This window comes from Aplysia californica, unplaced genomic scaffold (assembly GCF_000002075.1).
Source record: "Aplysia californica isolate F4 #8 unplaced genomic scaffold, AplCal3.0 scaffold00012, whole genome shotgun sequence".
Taxonomy (NCBI): Eukaryota; Metazoa; Mollusca; class Gastropoda; order Aplysiida; family Aplysiidae; genus Aplysia; species Aplysia californica.
The window spans coordinates 2,976,675-3,001,243 of record NW_004797282.1 but is presented as its reverse complement, the minus strand read 5'-3'; the positions used below and the strand labels follow the sequence as shown (position 1 = coordinate 3,001,243).

General features: G+C 42.1%; 1 protein-coding gene across 1 annotated transcript in view; it reads right to left on the bottom strand.

The window, feature by feature from the left end:
- The window catches only part of LOC101853362, a 37,454-nt gene extending 13,981 nt beyond the window's left edge, over positions 1 to 23,473 (bottom strand). Inside the window, exons 1-14 of the mRNA XM_005090082.3 lie at positions 23,227 to 23,473; positions 21,939 to 21,998; positions 18,426 to 18,497; positions 17,686 to 17,957; positions 14,914 to 16,740; positions 14,115 to 14,321; positions 13,489 to 13,582; positions 11,301 to 11,470; positions 8,671 to 10,090; positions 7,389 to 7,526; positions 6,473 to 6,600; positions 5,819 to 5,863; positions 4,038 to 4,114; positions 2,241 to 2,457 (exon numbers count right to left, since the gene is read on the bottom strand). Of these exons, the coding sequence (XP_005090139.1) occupies positions 2,241 to 2,457; positions 4,038 to 4,114; positions 5,819 to 5,863; positions 6,473 to 6,600; positions 7,389 to 7,526; positions 8,671 to 10,090; positions 11,301 to 11,470; positions 13,489 to 13,582; positions 14,115 to 14,321; positions 14,914 to 16,740; positions 17,686 to 17,957; positions 18,426 to 18,497; positions 21,939 to 21,998; positions 23,227 to 23,356 (4,857 nt within the window). The 5' untranslated portion in view covers positions 23,357 to 23,473. The remainder of the gene's footprint in view (positions 1 to 2,240; positions 2,458 to 4,037; positions 4,115 to 5,818; positions 5,864 to 6,472; positions 6,601 to 7,388; positions 7,527 to 8,670; positions 10,091 to 11,300; positions 11,471 to 13,488; positions 13,583 to 14,114; positions 14,322 to 14,913; positions 16,741 to 17,685; positions 17,958 to 18,425; positions 18,498 to 21,938; positions 21,999 to 23,226) is intronic.
- Between the last annotated feature and the right edge of the window lie 1,096 nt (positions 23,474 to 24,569).

Genomic DNA, 24,569 nt, shown 5'->3' with positions numbered 1-24,569 from the left:
ACTTTCTGGGTGATCGTCGCAGAAGCCCATTTTCGCGAAATACCCATTATTATACTGTTGAACCCTAGAATGCTGAAATAAAAACCATCAATTTATCAAAACAAGGTTATTTCACACCAATTTGAGGATATGGGAGATAATTTCTAGTAAGAGTCACGTACCAATTATTTACAATCTTGATTACGTACTGACAATGGTGGCGCCTGGGGTCTTGTGCGACTTATTTATATTTTCCCTTCAACATATTCGCTTGCATATATATAAACTATATAAAAATGAATCTTGTTTTGAGCCAAGAACCAGAATATCAGCTGTCATGATTCATATCATAGGCCTATATAATAAACGTGAAAGACAAAAATTAATGCTCAAACTCAAAGTAGAGTAGAAAAGCCTAAGTAGACCTATTCAGTGTGAGAGGAGTAAGAACTGTGGGAGGGCAAGATGCAGTGATACTGAAAATCTGCGAATCTTGAAGAGGAAGCTAAAATATCTATATAAAGATCTAATTTACTGTCACCAATCCAATGAAGCGCGAACACCTAGGCCCGTACGTTCCATAACACACTTACAAGTTATGACGGTTTCCGATTTCACACAAGGCCTGCACCAACGCACACTTTGCAGAGAGCTGTAGATCTAGTAGTAATTAAAATTCTAAACATTAAACATTTGCTTCCAGTTTCAGTTGGGTTTTTTTGTCCTCTGGTGTTGCGTCCAGCCCTCCCCCTATCCTCGAGGGCGTCTTTTAAAAAAATCAATAATCTCCCCCCATTCATGAGTCCTGTACTTCGCAGCGCCCAGAACGCGTGCAGGTTCATTGACCGGTCACAATGGCGAGCCCGACAAGACGCTTGTATAACTATTTTCTTTTTTCTGTTGCCCCCCCACAAGTGACAGCACAGTGACAAATATTGATTTGTTTACATGGCAACACCACGTTTGTAATGCCGAACCTTCATGTTACAATAAATGTTGTGTTATCAGAAAATTACTGACAAATTTCTGGGTGGTAACGAAAGCGAAAGTAGATCTTGATTTTCCAAGTCGAGTCTTGGTGACACAATTCCGCTTGCCGCCAATTCGCGTGAAACATACTCTCAGAGCCGAATTATTATCACAATCGCGACCGGCAGAAATTAACTTAAAGACGTAGTTGGATTTGGTTTTCAAATATTCCAGACCTTTTATGTATTTTCCCGGATCTCTGCGATTAAAAAAAAAAATTCCCGGGGCCAGGCAGTCACCCCGCTCCCAACAACCCTTTTTCTGATTGGCCCGCTGTCGCGGTAGCGGAGTTCAGCGGAGGAAATGGTGGTAGCGGAAATCCGCTAAATAGCGGACTATTGAGACCCATGCTGAAAGACAGTCGTTAGAAAGAGCCAAGGAGTAGCAGTAAAAAGGCTGCATAAAGAGTCAGGAGCCCAGAGGAGGGGGAAAGGACGTGATACGGTGGGGGAAGAAGGAAATGAAAGCAGACGACAGAACAATGCTGGAGAGCAGGAAAGGAGGTGAAAGGAGACAATTTTAGAGAAGAAAATTTTTCCGTCACAACCTGGATTCGAACCTGGGACCTTTGAATAAGAGGCGAACACCTTAACCTCTAGGCCACGAGAGCCGTCTTTTCTGTGTACAACGTCAGTCTTAAAAATAATTACTGTAATGCAGAAGCTTAATTAATTACTGTAATGCAGAAGCTTAATTAATTACTGTAATGCAGAAGCTTAATTAATTACTGTAACGCAGAAGCTTAATTAATTCAACACTTTGTTCCAGAAAAGAAAAGCAAATGCAAACAACAACAATTATTTCTTTTTATTTTTTTACATTAAAGAGAAGCACATCCACATGATAATATTCATCTAGGCATCCAAGAAAAATGTGTTTTCAGAAAGGTTACAACAATAGAGGTGTTGGGGATTAGGATGAGATAATGCAAACTTCAGAATGTAAAAAGCCAGTCTGAGATAAGCAAATCAACAAAATGAAGCAACTTTCAGTTTCTAGTTAAGTTAAGTTTGAGTAAACAGTGGCAAACCTACCTGATAACTGGCAATTAGAAAATTTTAAAGCGAGACGGAGAGACAGAATCAACAGAGTGAAAGAAAAGAAGAACTGTGTGGTTTACCAGTGGTGCCCTCCCACCACCTACAGAAGAAAAAGAAAAATAGAAAGAAAAAAAAACAACAAACAAACAAACAAAACAAAAACCCAACAAACAACAAGAACAATCTGTTCACCTGTCCGTCTGTCAGCAGGATAGTGTAGGTAGTGAGTGCCGAGCCCACCAAGCGGTCAGCCATACAGGACAAGAGTGTGTCCACCATACTGTACAGGCTCCGGCCACTGACCACACTGGGCGTGTGTAGGATGTGTGGGTGTCCATACAGCTGAAGAGTGCTCACACCCGTGTTGTCACGCACGCTGTGTCGGTACGCAACACTCACGGGAAGCATCCTGGAAAATTAGGTGCCATTGTTGAACATTGACTAAATGCAAATGCTCCATTCTACTGTGAGGTTATCTATCTACAAATATAGATCAACCTATTTCTTAGATGCATGAATAAATGTTCACAGGCTTTGGTCAAAGACAATATGGAAAAAGCTTCAAAATACAGGGAAATTCTAGATAAAACATTTTCAATGGGAATTTTGCACAATTAAATAGTCTGAGGACAGCTCAAAGAAATAGATCAGCAAAGCACAAACAGAACCCCCCAGCATCAAATGTACATCATCTCCTCATAAACTTAGCATCGCTGCACTATCACTTAAATGCAGAAGTCTAGGTAAGGGTCCATGACAAAGATTTTGGGTGTGACTTCCATGAGATAAGTCCTTGCTTGCAGTTGGCAGTGGAGCCCAAACGGGTAAAATGGTCTCCAACTTTTAGTTTTTCATTTCCCATGACTACTACTAGTCCTATACTTCTCTGAAAAATGTACCAGGGGGAGTCAAAAAGTAATGCAAGTTGTTCATTATTTTGAAAAATGTTGTCGCAAAATTAATTAAATTCAGCTCACAAGTACTAGCTTACATACTTTTGAACTCAGATTGTTAAACTTTAAGTTTCTTTAATTTTGGCCAGAATTGGCTACCCTCTTGGAGGTCTGTCAGAGGTACAGAGCAGTGGTTGAATTCTTTGTTTTGGAAGGAGAATCCACCGATAACGTCCAAAACTGACTTCAAAGTGTTTACAAAGACCAAGCTCTAGATTTTGGCACTGTATATAGGTGGGTCAGGACGTAATGTGCAATGAACCGGAAGAACAGGAAGACGTGTCCATATGCTTACCAGACAAGCATCGTCCTGAGGAGTCAGCCAGAAAAATCATGGCAATTGTGTTTTAGGACGTTCATAGCGTGCTCCTCACAGATATTTTTTTACGAGGAGCAACTGTTAATTCTGAACCCTACATTGAAACAACAGAAAGTGAGAATTTGACGAGCCCGATCAAATTTGAACGTGGAAAGAGCGTTTTTTCACCATGACAATGCCCGCCAGCATTTGAGTACCAGAACGAGGGACTAAATCACCCCGTTTATGTGGAAAACACTGCCCCACCCAACTTATTCTCCTGATTTAGCTCCTTTAGACTTCTACCTTTTCGGTCCTAGAAAAGAACCATTGAGAGGTCAACACTTTTGAAACGATGGAGAAATCAAGACTGCTGTACCCGTACGACCAACCTGCTTAGTTTTACGAAGCTGGCATAGGTGGACAGTGGCTATTGAACGAAATGGAGACTAAGTTGAGAAATAAAAATCTGATCCTCAGACACTCCCCTATAATTTGAGGTATCATAGATGCAAGTGTGTTCTTTTTTCTTTAAGTTATAAACGAACTTGCATTACTTTTTGACTTACCCTGGTAGTAAAAATGATTTTTTTTTTTTCATGCTACCATCAATCTGTAGAGAAATACAAGGAACATTTTTTTTCCGTACCTTTTTCATAGAACACTAGAGAAAAAGAAAAAAAAAAGAAAAATGAGATTTTGTACAACCTCCACATTTAAAAAAAAATGTTCAGTCACCTGATCTTTGGCTTGGCGGTGGAGGCACTGGCGAGAGGAACAAAATCCTCACACACATTGGCTGGCTGCAGGCAGATCTGGGGTGGTAGTGAAGTAAAGTGAAAATTGTCATCGTTGTGAAATTGTGCTTGTTTGTTTGAGTAAAGAGAAGCACATCGACACGATAATGATCATTTAGAGCTGGGAAAAAGTAAGAGAGACAGACAGAAACAATAGACATTTGATAGGAAAGAAGGAGCAAACCACACCAGAGTACCCGCCAACCACCCACTACATCTTCAAAAGGACCCAACCAATAGGTTGATGTAGACAACCAAAACAAGCCAGCCCCGTGTTCTAGAAAAGTGCAGCCAACCTAGATGGTATCGTTCACTATTGGGCGATTTGGGAATTGTGGTAGTGACAGACATTATCTAATGCACTGTTTGAAAAATACATGTAGGTGGGCAGTACACAAACAATGTCAGCCTCTCAAAGCTGGCTATAAAAAGGTTGACAATCACTGACTGATCCACAGAATCCTGTCACAGAATCAAACTAGGTAAAGTCCAACTTGACAACACCTATTGAACTGAGAAAATGGTGCACCCTGAGTGAGAGTGTGATGGAAATACTGAACATTTATAGGAGAGAAGAAGAATAGTTGAATCTGTTCCAGATGAACATCCGTTTTCAGAAAGAGAAGTGGTCATCTTAGACAGGAGGTCCTCTTGAACAGTGCCACCATGATACAGAAAAATCATGTAAGGGAGGTGGAAGTGGTCTTTTGTACCGTTGATTGTCATAGACAGGTGGCCATTACAGCAGGTTCAACAACGGCTCACAACGAGTTTGCACCAGAACGGCGAGGAGGGACAGCTCTCAAACATTGAATAACCTTGTAATTGCCCTTAAGTCTATGCTGCTCCCTAACTGCAACTCATTCATGACCGGCTACAACTACATATTAATGTGAAAAAATAAATCGAAAATGTTCTGCATGTTCACATTTTGTGTAATTCGATAACATTTAAATGTTCTGTGTCCGATAAGCATCATTTTCACTAAATTTTCTAAACAAACAGCCCCCCCCAATGAATGCAGTCCTAAAGAGTTAAAAATTGTATGGGAACACAAAGAGCTATGATCTCAGAGCCATCTATTTGTCAAATTACTATTCATCCGCAAGGTGAAAAAACACCAAACCTTATGGCTACTGACTTTAGCAAAAGTGAACATGTCTCAATAAATGACTTTTCATACAACAAAAAAACCCCTGTTATATGATACTAAACAACTCATAGGCATTTTTTTAATGCCAATAACGAGAAAACAGAAATAAAAAAGAAGGCTACGGTCATTGTGCTATGACCATGACAATATATCAGACAATGCCTTTTCTTTTTTTTAGTTTAGTTTTAGTAGAGGTTTTACGGCGCTCGCAACTGCATAAGGTCATATGAGCGCCAGATGATTAGAGGTGTTACAAGAGAGTAACAAACATAAAAAAGAAGAAGGGGAGATCAGGACGATAGATCTATGATAGGAAAGAAGGAGAAAACCAGACCAGAGCACCCGCCAACCACCCACTTTTCTTTTTTTCTTTTTCTTATGCAAATGTTTTACTGTGTTCGCAACTGCAAAAGTCATATGAGCTTGCCCAGGTGGTGGCCAAAGTTAACTGTTATTGATTTTAAGACCACCAAGGGATCTTTAACATGTGCAACTTGCCCACAGGACCTCCGAGACCTAATGCCTTGGCATTACTAGTCTATGAAATAAGCACACAGGGAGATACTTACTGGGCAGCAGAAAGTGGCCACATCAGCCGTGTGCTTCACCGACATCTGGACAGAGAGAGAGAGAGGGGGGGGGGGGGGGGGAGAGAAACAAGTCAGAAAAGTTGGCTATTTGCTGGTAGATTATTATAAGACAAGATTAGATATTTGTCGAAATGCTACAAAATGACATGCTTGTATCACTCAGAAGTTTCAAAGACATTGAGCTAAACTTTGCCTTTCTCACTACTGCATATTTTTAAACTCCCAAACGTTAAGAGAATCAAAACCCTGAAACAGCTAGACGTGCGCGTGCTTATGAATTTTCCTTGCACCTTCAGTAGGTGTAATGTGCCCAACTAAAATGTTCTGAATTCCCAACCAGTCAGAGCTCAAAGTGTCTATGATCTACAGAAAGAGTTCATAAGTGATGATGATGGATGGCGATGATCAAGATGACGATGATGATGGTGGATGATAACAACGATGATGGAAGAGGATTGTGATTGTGGATGATGATGATGATGATAATGGCAGATCATATTTAAATTGATGATGATGAGGACAATGATGATGGCAGATAATAAATAGATGAAGATGGATGATTGGAGGGGGGGGGGGGGCGCAACAAAGAAGGGAATGAGGATCAATATGGTTGGGGGTTGAGAGAGCTCTCACCTGCAGACAGTTGTGGCAGAAGACACCGCTACAAGCTATGTGAGTCAACAACTCTGTGTCCAGCAAGTCTTCCAGGCAGATAGCACACGACCGCCACTCAACTGGCACCGAGCTACTCGAGTCTGGACCTGGACAAACGACAAAAACTATGTCTTAAACCCACTGATTGTGCTATATTAGCGTATCAATTTTACTAAAAAGTATTTAAAAGTAATTACAATAAACGAACATAATAATATTTTGGGGCAAGAAGAAAAAAACCCCCTGAGATCTCAATCTTAAAGTCACCTTCCTGATCTTGATAATCACTTTTCTACATCGATTTTAAAAAAACAACACTGAAAGGTATTCATCTTACAATGTACATATTAGATTAACTGCTTATTGTGAGACTCCATTAAATGCAATTTTGAAAAGTGAAATACGACAGTGTTACACTGAGCAGTCAATACATATCTTTACATAAAACCTGTCAATCTTTTCTCTCACCTATCTTTATGTGACCATGGATCAAACAGACTTCTTTTCCGGGAGACTGATTCAAAGAACAAAAAACCACGAACATTTTGAAGTTCACCATTGAGTTGAGTCATTAATGTCACCAGAACAACCAGATACCAAGGAACATGATATTTTTACACTGGCTAAGAGTATGAGAGGTGACAGGTTCTTCGAAAACACATTTTTCAAGTCTAGTCTACAATGGAGATAAACTGAGTTGCAACAAAATCTCTCTCTAAAGCTATCCAACAACTTCAGTCTTGATTCTGTTATCATGATTTCCCTTGAAAACAAATAATTAAAAATTAACTTGGTAATTTTAATCCAAAATGCCTGTTTGAAGAAGAAGGAAAGTTTTTACATGCAGCAAAGATAAGTCTTGATGTGTGGGTAAAAAGAAGTCCAAAATGCCTACCCAAAGAGCGAGCCTGTAGATCTGTGTCCAGTGTCTGAGCAGTGGGGAAAGTTGACCAGCTGGTGTCCACACTACAGGGCTCAGGCTGGTGGTCTTCTAGCTGGCTGTTTGCTCCCATACCCTCACCTGTACCATCATCTGTGCATGGTAAGGGGAGGGAGGGGTTGGTCAGATGAAGAAAGGTGTCACGATGTAGCTGAGTAAAGCCCTTGTCAATTTTTGGGCATGTGGTGTTATTGGTATCATTTTAAAAGCTTTTTCATTTGTCTTGCTTTTGATGAAAAAAAAAATACATTCCTATCTTGAATAGAAATTTAAAAAATTATTATTGATCAAGATGGGAATCCCCGGGTTTCCTAGGTAAAATTAATGACAAAATGTCAGCTAAAGTTAGTTTGTTTTATGGTGCCATTGGACGTTTACAACACAAATTATAGAAAATTAAACCTTAACAGTAATGGTCATTTCGGTTAGAGAGAAGGTGGGTGAGAGACATAGTACAGAAAAAAAAAAATTAAAAAAAATACAATTCCCTTGACATTCATTTCAGTTTTCAGTTAAAAGTATTATCTAAGCACACTATGACACATTTTGGACATTATTTTTTTCTTTTTTAAACTATAACCTTATTTGTTAAAAGAGATAGATGACAACAAACAGTCTGAGTAATGGCCAGGTAGGGTTATGTAGAACTAACAACGAGGAATGGACACCAGGGCACATGAGAATAATTTTTCAATTATTTATTTCAAGTCTACCATTAAAATATCACTATTCTTAATGTCAAATTTGCACCAAATCTACATGACTACAGAAGGCCAGGCCAGGGGGACATGATTTTTCAAAAATTGACTTTGAGTGTAACAGTGAAATATTCCTTATGACTGACACTTGGACCAATTTAATGATGAAATATTTTAGCACATGCCTGGACCTATTACATGTCTTGACGAAAATAAAACAGTGATGTAAACAGGCTATAGAGCCTATTTTCTAGGAAGGTGTTACATAATGCAATCTACCACTATCATACAGAAAAGGGTGGTTAGGTTTTACCCTCAGGACACAGGCTACAAGATCTAATTGCAATCTATCATCTATTATTACCATCATTACACTGTTTATGTCATTATTATTATCATTACGAGCCTCCCCATATGATTACCAAACAAAGAGCACACAGGTACTTTACCTTCAGGTAACAGAATGCACTAAACTAATGCAATCTATCTATTACCATCATCACCATTATTATCATCTGGAGAGCACGATAAGGTCTTACCCTCAGGGTACAAGTTGTAATTCTCATGAGGCGGAGTGGGAGGCTGGAGAAAGTACGTGCCCGGCTCTTCCTCCCCTCCCAGCCGTGAAGCCACCGCCAAAAGCGTCGAGTCCTGCACGACAGAGTTGGCGGACTGGGAGGCTGATAGCTGCTCAGGGCTCGGGCATGATCTGGAATGTCTGCTGCTGTTGCTACTGCTGTTTCCCGCACTGCTGTAGCTGCTGCCCACTCCGCTGGTGCTGCTGATAGCCGCGTGGTGGTGGTGATGGTGGTGGTGGTGGCCACTATTACCAGTACCAATGCTGCTGTTGCTGCTGCTATTGATGTTGTTGTTGGGGAAGGTGGCAGGGGTGGGAGGGCAGATCATTGTGTTCTTGTCTACGACACGAGCTGCCGCAGCGGCGTGGGAGGTTGGGGGAGTGGTGGTGGTGGTTGTCGTGGTGACACAGTTCAGGCTTCCATCTTGAGCCACCTCGTTCGAGTCCACATCTAAACACGCAACGGCACCAAATGATAAGACCTCCTTGTTGTTACTACTGCAAAGCACGGGGGACCTACGGTTCGAGTCTCGCCCATGACCATCACCGGCACAAGGCAGAGCAGCAGAAATCCCTTCGTCCCCTTCCATTGGACTTGAGCTGCCACAAACAGCAGTTGGCGGCGAGCTAGACCCTGCAGGTTTATTAACCCTATCCTCACAGCCGTCTGTCCAAAAAGAGGAAGTGGAACAGATCCCACTGCCACTGTTATCATCAACGCCGGGAGTAGCTGCCGAAAGACGCTGCAAAACACCACCGTCACCACACGTAGACACATCAGAACTAAGGACAACAGTCCCATCAGAATTTCCAGTGGCTTCCTCTGAGTCACCTGGCTGCTCATTGAGAGATGAGGAAAGACGGCGACCATGGTGGTGGAGGGTATGAAGACCACCGCTGCTATTGGCACCTGCAGCAGGGGCCAGGGACGGAGGAGAACGCGACGAGGCAGAGGTCATGGTGACCCCCTCGTCAGACGTAGACTGGCACTCCTGTGTCTGCCGCTCCTCCTCCTCTTCTTCCATGTACGTGTTGAGGGAGGACGGGGAGCAGAATGTGTTGTTCACTCCGACACTTGGCTCACACGCCTCCGAGTCAGAAAACACATAGTCCAGCGTGTCTCGGGAGCTGGGGGAGTTAACATTGACAGAGTCGAAGCTCTGATTGGAAAGCTGGCTGTCGCTGACGTATGGCAGCTCTTCCCGGCACGTGGACGGCAGGTCACAGTCGTATTGAAGGGAGGGGCTCTCCTCGTTGTTTAAGATGTGTTGGCATGGCGGCGATCCCGCTTCAAGGTCACTCACATCCTCGACAGAGACCACCTCAAAGGCGTAAATCAGACGGTTGAACGTGTTCACATACTTGAGCAGAATGTTGTCGTCCTGGGAGAAATGGAAACTTATTAATCTGAGTGAACAAATTATGATATGACAAGACAGAAATAAATTATTGATCCTCCCCTGACAAAGTTGTTGGTAAGCTGAGTAAACAAATACGACCTTGACACAATAACAGTCATTTCCTGAAAGGAAAGGGCAACATAGACAGACAGACACGAACAATAGAAGGAAAGACATAACTAGGGTCACCTACCAGTGATGCCCTCCAACAATCTGCAAATAAATATGAATTTAAAAAGAGGGCATCAGTCGAACCAGTTGATACAGAAGACAGCGTTTTGCAAATACAACAGCAGTAGAACTTAACAAATAGAAATGGGTTTCCCTTACCTAAACATCACTCTAGACTCAAGAATGCAATAAATGCAAAAAGAGATATTTTCTCTTTCTAACCTCTTTGTGCATACAGTAACTAAATTAAGATGAGAGAGAGAGAGAGAGAGAGGGGGGGGGAGAGAGAGGGAGAGAGGGAGAGAGAGAGAGAGAGAGAGAGAGAGAGAGAGAGAGAGAAAGAGAGAGAGAGAGAGAGGGAGAGAGAGAAAGAGAGAGGGAGAGAGAGAAAGAGAGAGGGAGAGAGAGAGAGAGGGAGAGATAGAGACGGGGAAAATGGGAGAAAAGAGAAATAAAATATTACACAACATTAGCAGTTGCTTTAAAAAAAAGTGTACCTTTTCACACACACTATACATGATAATTTTGTTTAAAACTTTACCTCTACACAAGCAACTATTTTGTTTTAATAGAGGTTTTACGGCGCTCGCAACTGCATACGGTCATATGAGCGCCCAGGGGTGGATGTCAACAGAGAAGTCCTTACAGGGAATCAGACTTACTCTGCTCACGATCACCTCTCTAGCTTCAGCAGCACAAAGTCAGCTTCGCCTATCAAGGCACCGCGGAAATAGCAGGTCACAAGAGTGTGACAAACATACAAAAGAAGTAGAGGAAAATGACGATAGTAAGTATTAGGAAACAAAAAGCAGCAGTTCCCTGTTGTAGTTCAGGTACAGTAATGAGCATGACATTGTTGGATCAGCCAGTTTACAATTCTACTGTGCATTAGAACAAGAAATGTCCCCCCTTTGGGAAAGGCCTAAAGACACCAGTCAATGGCACCGCCCCGGGGGATACAAGCAACTATGAACAGACACTCAACATTTACCCCAAAAACTATCCACCCCTAAACACCTACCAGTATTCGGGAAATGTGAGAGTCCAAGACCTCAGCCATGACTATCTCCCCTGACGACGACTGTCCCACCAACTCCTTGAGCTGTGTCTTGGCTGTGCCCACCTTGTCTGTCTTGAGCAAGTTCAGGAGGTAGCGTACTGGCGGGCTGTGCTGACACACATACGTCACAGCTGCAGACAACACAATATGAGGTGTCAAGGCATGATTGAAACTTTTTAGGTTCTTTGAGAGCAAGGCAGCAGATCATCCAACACAACGATTTCAATGATACCACAATGTAGTGCAACAACAGCCATATTCTGATAACAACCCATTTGAATCCCTGCGACGATGAAAAGACATATAAGCAGACCATACTATGCCTCCAAGTTCATAATTCCTTTATTACTGCAATGCTACATACAAAAGTTATACACCAAATGAAAGCTTAGGAAGTCTGCTACATGACAGTACAACTTTAGTTTTCAACATAGTTGCCTTCTTTGTCGAGATCTGCCAACGTCGAATAAGTTGTCGCATGCCGTCTGAGAAAAATTCAGGTGGTTTTCCTCTGAACCAGCGACGCACATCTTCTTGAACTTCATCGTCATCTGTATAACATTTTCCTTTGAGGTACTTCTTCAACTTAGGAAAAAGATAAAAGTCAGAGGGAGCAAGGTCCGGACTCTATGATGGATGCGGTAAGATCTCTTGAAATCTGAGACTTTTCATGGCATCAAGAGTTTGTCGACTCGTGTGTGGACGGGCGTTGTCGTGATGCAAAATTGCATTTTTTCCAGGCCGAACTCGTGACAGCCGTGCTCTAAGTTTTCTCAGAGTCTCAATATATTATTGTTCAGAGTTGATAGAGGAGCCCTGTTCCAAAAATTTCATATGAATCAGACCATCACAGTCCCAAAAACACTGTCATAAGCACTTCCTTTGCAGATGAAACAACTTTGAACTTCTTGGGGCTAGGTGAGCCAGTGTGCCTGTATTCTTTCGATTTTCTTTGTTCTCTGGGTACAATGGTGTACACAAGTCCTGTAATTATACGGCGTAAGAAAGCTTCACCTTCATCGGTGCAACAAGCCTGGAGTTCATCACTAACTTGACTTCGGATCAATTTCAGCTCGGGTGACAACATGTGGGGAACCCACCGTGCACACACTTTCCTGTAACCCAACACATCATGGAAAATACACTGAGCACTCCCTACAGAAATCCCTAGCATTTCAAAGACATTTCTTATTTTGATCCGCCGGTTCGCTTGGATGATCTCATCCACTCTTTCCTGGTGTTGAACATCACTTGCAGAGTTGGGACGACCACAACGAGCTTGGTCATGCAAAACTGTCTCTGCTGGACTGGTTTCAGCTAACTCCTTTGCCTATCTTCGAACAGTACTTACATCTACACATGCTTCACCATAGACAAGCTTCATTCACCTATGAATATCGATGGGTGCAGCTTCCTCTGCAGTAAGGAACTCAATAACAGCTCTTTGCTTTAAGAGCACATTCCTAGATTTGCTGGACGCCATTTTCTCTGCGAAAATGTACACTAGCTTCATTGATGTAAACAGCAATAGCATAAAGGTGAGACATCATAGTATAATTCTGGTTTTTGGGTTTGAGAGTATACATATTGAAAGTCAATTGGGTACAAATTTCAAGAAGATATCTTGAATATTTTAGAAGTTATTGAAGAGGAGGCAAAACTTTTTGCACGACCCTCGTATCTGTTGGACAGTATTAAATTTTTTATGTAGAAGGGACATGTGCCAAAAAAATCCAATCTATTATTATTATATTAACCCAATAACTATCTACCCCCAGGACAATATAAACATGAATGGCTCATAAAAATCTTAAAACAGGACACAAGTCTGATTCTGATTATTTCACCTGTAACCTATATATAAACTGCTCAGAGCAAGCTTTCCTAAAAGCGTATGGCGAACTCTTACACTGAGAAGTCTCTCTCTCTCTCCCTCCCTCTCTCTCTAATATATATATATATATACATACAGGAAGAGCTATGGTGCTATGGCATAAGGATGTACAGGCATGGAGGACTGAACTTTGGACCAGAAATATGATGAAGAGAGCTTCCTGGCAATCCATGCTTCACTAGGGGCCAAAAACAGAAATAAAGAAAGTAAGCTTTAAAACGCAGTACAGTGAATTTCAGTGTTGTCTCCACTTACACATCTGTTGTTCCATGGCGTGCGGGATGGGGAGGGAGAGGTACATGAAAGGTTCATAGGTGACAGATACATGGCAGCACTCAGAGCACACAACCTGGTTGGAAAGAAAATGGAACAGGTCAACCAGAATCTGACATTTTCATTACACATATTCTATAAGCATTTGGATGCAATCTAGTACGAAATAATGTAACTCCCACCAGCTGAGAGTAAAATTCTCCAGGAATAAAGATCAAGTTCCTTGTATTTTAATGTGAAATGAATCAATGCAAGCAACAAGGACAAAGAATGACAAGACCTGTCATCAAAAAAACCTGTTTGTGTCTTTTGTGATGTTACACCTCCACACTTGGGAACAAAAAATGAAACATCCTGCCATCAGAAAAAAAAAGATAGAGATATAACACATGCAGGTTTCGCTTTTAGCCGACTCGCTGTACACTGCTATTCTCATTGCAATCACAGGACAATGCATATCAACTCCTGCTAGAGAACTACACTTCTTTTAAGAGAGTGAAATTTGCAATATCATGACGAAAGTACTTAATTTTTTTTCTTTCTTCTTCAAGGGTTTCAAAACAGAATTAAACTCTATTCTCTTTTCTTTTCATTCTTGGGAGACTAACCGTGCTTCGAAACTGGCCCTGGAATGTGTTAACCACCACGCTGCGGTTACGGCTCAGATAGTCCTCCCAGGCTGCGTTGGCCATGGCCACCTCTGAAGGGGGTGGGCAGTGTCGCAGACAGTTAGGCACTCCAGAGCACTCCTCCACTGTGCTGCTGTGAGATGCCAACTCCAGCTCTTCCTCCTCTTCAGAGCTGTCCAGCTCCACCTGGGAGAGAATTAAAAGAGATATTAGTACATGGTAGGCTCTTGATTGAAAATTAATGTATATGTTTTAACATGTTTAACACTCCCATTGACACAATTTAGGTAAAAATGAATGGGCTGCTTCCACCTTGCCTACAAGGACCAACCTTGAACGAGTGGGCCACAACATCCCAGCATCAGGATGCAGATATTTGATAAAATAACTCCCTCACATGGGAACTGAAATCATGTCTTCTGCATGCATGAGCTAAAAGACTAATCACTACATCACAGACATTTGTTCTTCCACCTGGAACAAATGGTGAAAATAACCACACTGCAATGTAGTATAAAGAGAGCAGACACCATCAAGCCTCCAGCTAATGTTCTTATCACATACTGTCAGACACACATCTGATAAATAACATTACGTGTGTACAAAAATAATTCCTCAGCATCATTTGTTAAGGATTTGTTTCAACAAAAACCATATTTTGTCAAATTGATAGCAAAACTATCTAAAATGTTATTACAACCAATGTTTTGAGAAACATACAGCTGGGAGAGAACTGAGAAGTAGCTGGAAGCAACATGTGATCCATTTTGTCCCTCACCTCATCCACCTCCATGGCATCGGAGTCTGCCACTTTATCTGTGAGGTCCGTGCGGATGTTACTCTGCACAGAGCATGTGTTGAACTTGGCAAATGCCTGCATTTGTACATTTTTCTCTTCCTCATCAAGCTTAGCAGTAGCCGCGCTGAGAGGGGATGACGACGACGAAGATGCCGCCAGTTTGAGTGTCAGCGGCTGCCCCAGATTTTCCTCATCCACCTTTCCAGAGATCAGTTCCGGCTCATCTAGAGCAAACTTTGATACCTGGCCAACAACCAACCCGACGACGGCCGCACTGGGGTCATTATGGTGGCCAAAGCTGTTGTTGAGGATGTTGTTGGGGTCAGTGTTCATCTTCATGGCTTTCCCCAACCCACCGGAGCCCCCTGAGGGCTGGATGTAGAGATTTGTGGCCTTCACACCGCCCGAGAACCTCTGACCAAGCAACACTTTCTCCGTTTTGTCCTCCTCCTCTGCTGCTTCCTGCAAGATGTTCACCTCTTTGGATGGAGGCCGGTTGCGATTATCAACCTTGGCAAATTTTTCAGAATCCGACGTAATCTCCTGCAGAAAATCCGACACCAGGACGTTTGTGTTGAGCGTTTTTGTCTCCTTGCTGTAAAAGTCTTCCAGATTAGGCAAGCCCATGGCTAACGATGGCGAGGCCGTGAGATCATCATTGTCATTGGAGGTTTTGGCCTCTGTGTGAGAGGAGGGTTGAGCCTCTCCACACGACTCTACCGCCTCGTACATGTTCACCATATTGTCGATGACCTTGAGATCTCTCCCAGAGCCGCTGGCCGACACGTTGTTGCTGGAGATTAGTGTAACCTGAGCCTCCCTCAGACCCTCCTGGAGGTCCTCACCTGACACGCACTTCCGTGAAGTCCTGTGACCTTTCCGGCAGTCAGAAGTGGAGGTCACGCAGTCCTTCACATTGTTGTTGCTGCTGTTGCGGTTGAGCTCTTTGGCCTCAATTTTGAGTCTCTTAAATGCGCTGCTCTGCTCAGAATCTGTGCTGTGCGCTGAGACAGAGGAATGATTACTGTCCTCAGATGTGAAGAGAAGCCCTGAGGCAGTCACCGAACTCCCGCTGGACACACGCTTCAGACAAGGCTTGGTCGACACACCACTACCAGAGTCCGAAGACGTAACATCATCTATATTGGACCGGCTCGTGTAGCGCTTCAGAGGCGGGAAAGAACTGGATGTGATCTCCTCATCCTCGCAGCAAAGCTCCGGAGACTTTCCGCTTGCTGCTGGCTCCCCTCCATGGCTGGAAGGGCTGGCGGGTATCATCGCCTCCTCCAAGAGAGACATCTCGCTGGTGGGGCTGCTGGCCGCTTGATGTGGAGGACTCTGGTCGGCCGTCAACTCCCTGGGAACACAGTGAGACATTGACAGAGGTGGGGGAGATGCTGAAAGCTCAGAGTCCGCATCTCTTTTCCTGATGACCCCTATGTCTTCTCGATCAGTCGAAGACGAAGCAGGTGAATCTTTTAACTCAGTGCCGCGATGATGATGATGATGATGATGACTCTCTCCGTCAACACCATCAGACAAACTGTCCGTACCTACCACCTGCTCATCAGCTAAATGTAGACTAGAGGATGGGGCTGAGCTGGAAATGGGTGCGGCGTCATGCCAAGGTAGAGCAATAGCATTAGACACCACCTGCGGGCGGTCAGAGGGATGCTGCATGATGCAGAATGGAGGAGGAAGAGGAGCTGCGGATGCGGAGGAGGCAAAAGCTAGGGCTGCCGCGGATGTGTTGAGCTGTTCATGGAGGGTGTCCAAGACAAGAGCCAAAAACTCCTGGCAATCATGCTGGGGATAAACAAACAAAAAAATAAAAGGTGAGTTGTTTAGTTTTAGTAAGCGTTTTACGGCACTTCCAACACAATAAGGTCATATAAGTGCCAAAGAAAAGATGTGTTACAAGAGAGTAACATACATAAAAAAAGACAGGAGGAGAGATAAGGACGATAGATGTTTGATAGGAAAGAAGGAGCAAACCACACCAGCGCATCCGCCAACCACCCACAAAAGGTGAGTTGTTGCTTACACACAGTATACACAATAATGGTTATAACTCACAAAGAACACATGTGTGGAATATAAGAAACAACAATGTGAGTTTAGTTTAGTGCGAGAAAAGAGAAGCACATGAGGCAAAAACAGTCATTTTCTGCAGGGGAAGAGCAAGAAAAGGTAAAACTCCTCAATGCAAAGAGGGTGCCAAAGTTAGATGCCGATTATGTCGTGACATAGACTGTCCAAATTTGGTAGATTTTCTCCCCTAATACACAAAGAAAGGATCACTAGATAAGGGTAGCCAAACAACAACTATATTTCTAAAAATTGGAACCAGGGGCATTACGATTGTATTTTCATAAATTTAAAATATTGTAACGATTCTGCCAAATTCATAATGATAGGAAACCTTGCTCTTTGCCCTGGAAAAATGCTATAGAGGCAGACAGAAAGAACAGAAGTAGAACCCACCAGTGGGGCCCTCCAATACTTGCAAGCAAAGCAGCATGTGACAAAAAAAAACCCATGCCCATCGATCCGAGTAACTCAAAATTTTTTAACTGATAATAGTTGACAACTGCAAATGACAAACAAACTCCGGAAATCTTTGAAGGCCCTCAGATGGACCTCAGAGAAATAAAAAATACCATGTGCAAAGAAATACATGGGATGTAACTCTTACAATCTATATTTTGAACCTGACGATAGTCAAATTGAGAATGAGGGAAAACCATTTACCTGACGATAGTCCTCAAATTGCGAGTGATAAAAGCCCAGGAAATCCTTGAAGGCCCGCGGGTGCACCACAGAGAACTGACCACTCCAGACCTTACAAAGGAGGATATAGAACTGGGCGGTCAGCGAGTGGCGGTTTATCTCGGTCAGAGTGTAGCTCTCACAGAAGAACTTGACCAGAGGAGCACAGCTGAACAGACTCTGCAGGCCTGAGTTCATGAAGCATGTGTTGCCCAGGTTGTGCAGGCCGCAGGAGCCGTGAACTGCCTTGGAATCTAAAATTTGAGGAGAAAAAACCCACCCCAGCTCAATATTTGTAAAAAAGTATGTGTTTCCACCTCTTCAAAAGTCAGAAGATTCAAGAAATATCTCAGACATGACAGAAAAATGACCCCCCCCCCCCTCCCCACACAAAGCTGAATCCACATCACGCTAGGGAGGAAGCAGTATCTTGTAAAGATGATCATTCCACTACAGACCTGGTCTATTGTCTATTTAGTCCGACACTAACAACAGAGTATGACATTCAGTACAATGCTGTTTGCTGCATCAGGTGTATAACCTCAACGTCTTGCTACATTGCAGCAATAGAGAATATAACTACCAACCCAGAGGCTGTGCACTATGTCAGGCGGTTCAAATTGGGATGCTATGCTTTACTTTTCCCCACAAATCATTGTCATTAAAGAAACCAAACACTGTGAACAAAGCAAGAAAATCTTACAGGCTGATGCAGTACTAACCTTTCACATCCTTAGAGTAGTGAAAATTCTCTGATGGATAGAAACTGGGAGGCAGACAGGGACCATAGCGAACTGAAACAGAACCAGGAAAAAAATGAATGCTTACGGCAGCTATAACTAAATCATTTTTAAAACTTTCAGGCAGGGAATAATTAAACGTCTGCTCAAGGTAAAACAAAGTACATCAATTAGCAACGACCACGAAATAGTGCATTTTTGTAGCTGTATCTTCACAGAGCATGGAACTTTTTGAATTTTTGAAATCTATCAATAAACAAAAAAGTTACGAATTTTAAAATCAATTAATTTTGAAAAAAACCCAAAATATGGGACGTTCTTTGATGAGTTTTAAGACAATATTCGTCATAACTCGCTCATTTCTCGGAGTATTTAAAAGAAACTTGGCAACCCAGTACATTTTCTAGAGCAGAATCTAGTCCAGCTTTCAGATTTGTCATAGCTATCCTATATTTTGAGTTATGAAGACGTTTATAGGTAAAAATGTGGCGGTTTTTGGTGCGTTTTGAGACAATATTTGTCATAGCTCGCCTATTTCTTGGAAAATGTAAATGAAACTTGGCAGTCTCGTACATTTTTTAATGCAGAATCTAGTCATGCTGTCAGATTTTTAATATCTATCATACTTTTTGAGTTGTAAAGACATTAACAGGTAAAAAATTGGCGTTCTTTACAGATTTACAAAGATTCTCAGTCATATATATATATGCTCTCCCAAAGTCATGATATTTGAATGAAACTTGGAAACATATAAAAAAGGTTCCTCCTTGCCAAGAAATGCTCTGGATCAATTTGTCACAAAAATGTAAGTAGAGAGCTGGATTTATTCGTCTAATAAATCCAGTTCTCTACTAGTAAAAGCATGCATACTTTGTAATAGAAAATAAGATCGTCTCCGTGTATATCCATTGTTGGACAGTGTCCTAATGTGTGGTAGATTAAGATGCGTTCAGATAATATAGTTTACAATTCATGGGAACATTACAACTCATACAATAAATGTAACATATTTACACCCCCCCCCCCTCTTCTCTCTCTCTCTCTCTCTCTCTCTCTCTCTCTCACACACACACAAACGCACGCGCGCGCACTCATGCACGCACGCGTGAACGTTAACAATGTATAAACGGGACTATCTTCCCAGACTGGACTAAATAAGTACCATACTCTTTAATAACAATCTTTATGCTAACTTTTCCAAACAGAGCACACAGGACGAGTCCAAGTGTGTGCTTTCCCAAGAGGGGGGAATAGGCTATCATAACGCAAACACAATGCCATACCACTTCTCAAAATGTTTGCTTTTCTGTTTCTATTCTTCTGTCATGCAATCAAGCAAATAAAAATGACTACATCTATTGTATTGAGACTAAAATGCAACAAAAACGCAAGTTATCAAGGCCCCCGTTTAGTTTTCTAGTATCCTTCTCCCCCTTTCCGGTTCACATAAGCGGGGCCTCATTTGTAGCGTCCGAGGCGACCGGTGGCTGATGACGTCACTCAGTGGAAATTTCCCAGCCGCCGGTCGTTCACCCAGCACGCGCAAACAGCAATGTCGTTTTTTCCCTTAGTTACTCCCACATTTTAAAAGATTACGCGAAAACCGCTAAACACAGAAGAACGGAATTTTAAGGGAATAAAGAAAAATGGTGTACAACGTATCAGTCAGTTTGACAAATCACAGCTCCGAAAAATCTTCAAAGCGCACCACATCAACCACTTTCGCAAACGTTTTCGACTACTTCTTGGATGGGTACAATGTTGTCAAACTGCATACTACGAGATTGACCTCTTTTCTGATTGGCTGCCCAGTTTCATTCATATCCATTCACGAGAAGTGGCGTGAGAACGAGTTGAAGACAACAACCTTTGCGTTAGTGCGTCACACGAAACACCCCCGCGGCGGGGGCCACAAATTGGCAGAACAAAACGCGCTTGGTGGTAGACTTGAGTCGCGAGCGCGAGAACGGAACTGAATCGTCACTCTTGCCTGCGGAACGCGTATTACGATTCACTTCAGCGGAACGCGGAACAGTATCGCCAAACGATTCCCGATTCACTCCCAAGTTGCTGTCACCACCTTGTGGCTTGTTTAACCTACTGCAGAGTCGAGTCACGAGTACAAGAACGGAACGGAACACTTAGTATGGCTCCCCTTATTTTACGAAAGATGGTATAGTCCAACCCCCCTATTAAAACAAAATGAAAGGGGTCCAACCAATAGACAGAAGGAATTTTATGGAGTCATTGTTTTAGCGAAACATGGGGTTGGGGGGAGGTGCATTTATGGGGGTCACTAATTGAGGTCAGTTGATAGAGCAGCGCCACAAAGGGTGTGGGGCGGAGAAGATGGCAGAACAACAAGAGTAGGACTCGCGCTCGCCAAGTGGGGTTGATATGACACTGTTCCGTTTCAGTCAGTGTTCCGCCACAGTTCCACGAGCGCTCGCGTACTCGCGATTCTTTGAAGCCGACTGAATCGCGAATCGCCACTCTCTGATTTGGCGAGCAGGATCCAGCCCTACTCGGTGGGCATTGCTACATCAATGGTAGGCAAAAATGGACCTTCTCCAATTTTCTAACACCTGACTCTTAGCCATGTTGTTAATTACGATCAAAGACATCGCCTCAAAACATGGTGTAAAAATTCAAATAGACATTAATATGAAATTTGACTTGAAATGGTCTTTGATTTTGCCAGTACAATTAAACAGTTTATAATCTCTTCTGTGAAAGGAGTTTCCTGAAACAGCCCGTGTGTGCCTTTCACCATCAGCATGACATTGTTATACCCATTTACAAAAAGGAAACCCCACGACAGGCGGTTTTTAATTTTCAGTAAGAAGAACAATCTGACCTAATACAACTGAAAAGTGACACAATAAATGAATTTTATAGAAAACCAAAAAGACTTTAGGGTAAAGGTAAGGTAGAGAGAAAAGAAACAACCCCCCAAAAATATAAATTATGACCATGGTGAAATTGACAAAGACAAAAAGATAAAAAATAAATAGGAATGTTCATCATTGTCTAAATATCTCTAAATAATAAAAGTAAACCTTCATACAGTACTCCAAATTCCAAAACGAAAAGAAAGAACCCTCCCCCACCTCCTTAAAAAAACAACCCAAATCAGTAGTCAGACTATGAATACAAAAACAGAACTCGTCACAAAAACTAACACAAGGTAGTACATCTCCTAAATTTCTTTGCCACAGAACTATTTTGTCTAAAGTGCCTCTTTACCAAAGTACATTTTAGACTAAATAGTTCTGATGTGGCGATTTATTGCTAGTTTATTTGAGAACAGGGGAGCACATTCTCCGGATAACTGATCTTTCCTTTCAAGAAACAAAGTAGAAAAAAAAAACCCCAAAAAAGAACATAACATAACATAACAGTGTTGAGTGGCACTTTCTAACCCCCCCCATCCCAGGCCCTGGTGCCCTTGGAAGGAATCTACACATTAGATGGGAAACAAATAGCACAACTTACCAGCATCAACAGGGCCTGAGCTCACATCAGTGCACAAAGTATTGTTGAGGCCGTCCGAACCTTTAAGAAAAGTGTCAAAACAAAAACTATCACATTTTGTTCTATAATTACAAAACAAGGACACAAACATTCCTTTAGAGAAAGTGTTTGAGTAAACAGAAACACACAAACATAATAATGATCATTTAATGTAAAAAAAACACCAAAATAGCCGAGAGTAATAGACTTTGAAACTCATAACTGGATACGTAAAATGGCATGCCTAAGGCCATTGTGATTGGTCATCAAGGATAACCACTCTGTGCTCGCCACAAGTCATAATCCCACCCGTAGATCAGGTCAGCCTGTAACAGAAGATCATTTCACTGATTGTGGGTATCACCACAATTCATCCCCGTGAATGAATAGGCTAAAATCCTGCACACCTTAGATCCCACATTTTCTTTACTCCCAAACACAGGGATCTTGGGCAGAAACCATTGCATCTGAATAGCATTCAATTATCTGACAAAATTGAAATGATGCAAATGTGCCAAAATGGTAGTTTAATCCCCTCTATGAAGGAAAATATGACCACTCCACCCTCAATTTTATCAAACATAAATAAGTCTTTAACATTACTTTCCGTGAAGTAGCATAGGGTAAAACTGGCTAGTCACTGACACTGCGCTCCCTGTGCTGTGCCTTTACTGCCAAGGAACAAATCAAGGCAAAATAAGCATCTGGCCAAACCTGTCGTCATATCGCAGCTCAAACATGACAGGAAGTTCACACAGCATAATTACTAATAAGCTAATGGTGAAATGGTATATATATATATATATATATATAGGTTTAATGCACCTATCAACACTACTAGGTCATTTAAGAGGTGGGACCTCCGAGTTTAATGTCCATCTCTGAAAGGACCGAACCAAATAGCAAATTCTTGTGAAGTGCCTTTCCCAAGGACACAATGTCGGACTAAGCTCACATTCTAACCCCCGAATCCGCAATCTCACGATTACCAGTCCGGTAGCCTAACCACTAAGCAATTGACAATGCTAAAAAGCTATTAGAGCTGCTCTATAATAAAAAGAAAACCTCCAATAGTCCCAAAGCCACAACTAAAGACTCATATGAGGATAAAATGTACACAATTCTCACCATGACTCAAATTTCCCCTCCTTTACTCGTAAGGTAAAAATAAAACATTTTCCAATATCAATTAATGAATCAATATTAACATACATTAAAAAAAAAACCCTGATGAAAAAAACAAAACTGTCCCAAAGTTGTCGTGGTGTACCTTCACTGGATGTTGTGACCACTGCCAGAGCTGCCTGTGAGGTCGGGGAGGATGCCGCTGCTGTCTCCTGGGTCAGGGAGTCGCTGGCCTCTTCAGGGTCAGAGGTCGTGGTACTCGAGGTAACCTCCATGACCAGGGACAGCTTCTGGACACAAATGTTGGGGGGAATGGTGGGGCTGTCTGCGGCCAGCACCAGGCCTATACCCAGTTGTTACACTTCCACTCCTATTCAAAGAAAGAGACAGCCACAGAGAGAGAGAATGAGTGAGGGGGAAAAGGGGGGGAGGGGGGGGGCTTGAATAAGATGTTTTTTAATTATGATTTTGCGTGTGGACCCAACACAGCAAGATTATTTTGAAGATACCTTCGAGGCCAATAATCCTGTATAGCTACATTTCAGCCCCTTGAGCATCCAAACTGAGTTTCAACAGGTCTGCCTGAGAGGGGTCAGCCTCTTGGTAGTTACACTTAACTGCATAAGAAGCATGATTACGTTTGAAAACATTTGGTTTATGCATATATAATAATACTAAGTTGAGACAATAGAAGGGGCCGGTTACAGCCATTATGATATTGCATGAGCTAAGCTGTATCCAAATGATTGCAAACTATTTACTTTAAGCTCAATTTGAAATTTTCATGAGACTACTTATCACAGGGACAATAAAGAATTATAAATTTTCTTTTCCTTGATCTTAATCCAACCCAAATGGAAATGTTTTTGTAGACTTCTATTAACCTTGAAACTCCACTGACAACCTCAGTTCATTGTACAAATAAAAAGATTTCAACTTCAGGACTGATCTCAGCAGGAAGACTTTATCCCATATCTATGTGACTATTCATTTATCTACGACAATAAAAATTGCAGAAAAAGAAAGGCTCTCATTCAGTCTCAGCATTCATCTCGTTGAAGACTCATTACAACAACTTGTGCACTAGGCCTACACAGCACATAAAAACAAATACTGCCGCTTCACTGCAGGATATCATCTCTTGTGTCAGTCTCTCACTCTATTTAATTTTGTTTTCTTTGAACTGAAAACTTTAATCCATTCAGTTTTGAAGCCTTTGTATAGAGACAAAATGTTCATTCACGGGCTGTTTAAATAAATGTATTTTTTGGAGGGGAGGTTACATCTTCTGTTTCCTGTCTCAGTATTGTTTGTTTTCATGAGACTGGTTGTTGGCCCGTCGCCAACCTCCACAGGAAAATTCTCATATGTTCCCATAGCTGCTATAGAAGACAACGCACGAGTTTCTGGTGGCCATTTTGGAAAAAACTTCCTCCCTTTGCTGTTGGAGAAATAAATCTCTCATACACACTGAGTAACCAGACATCC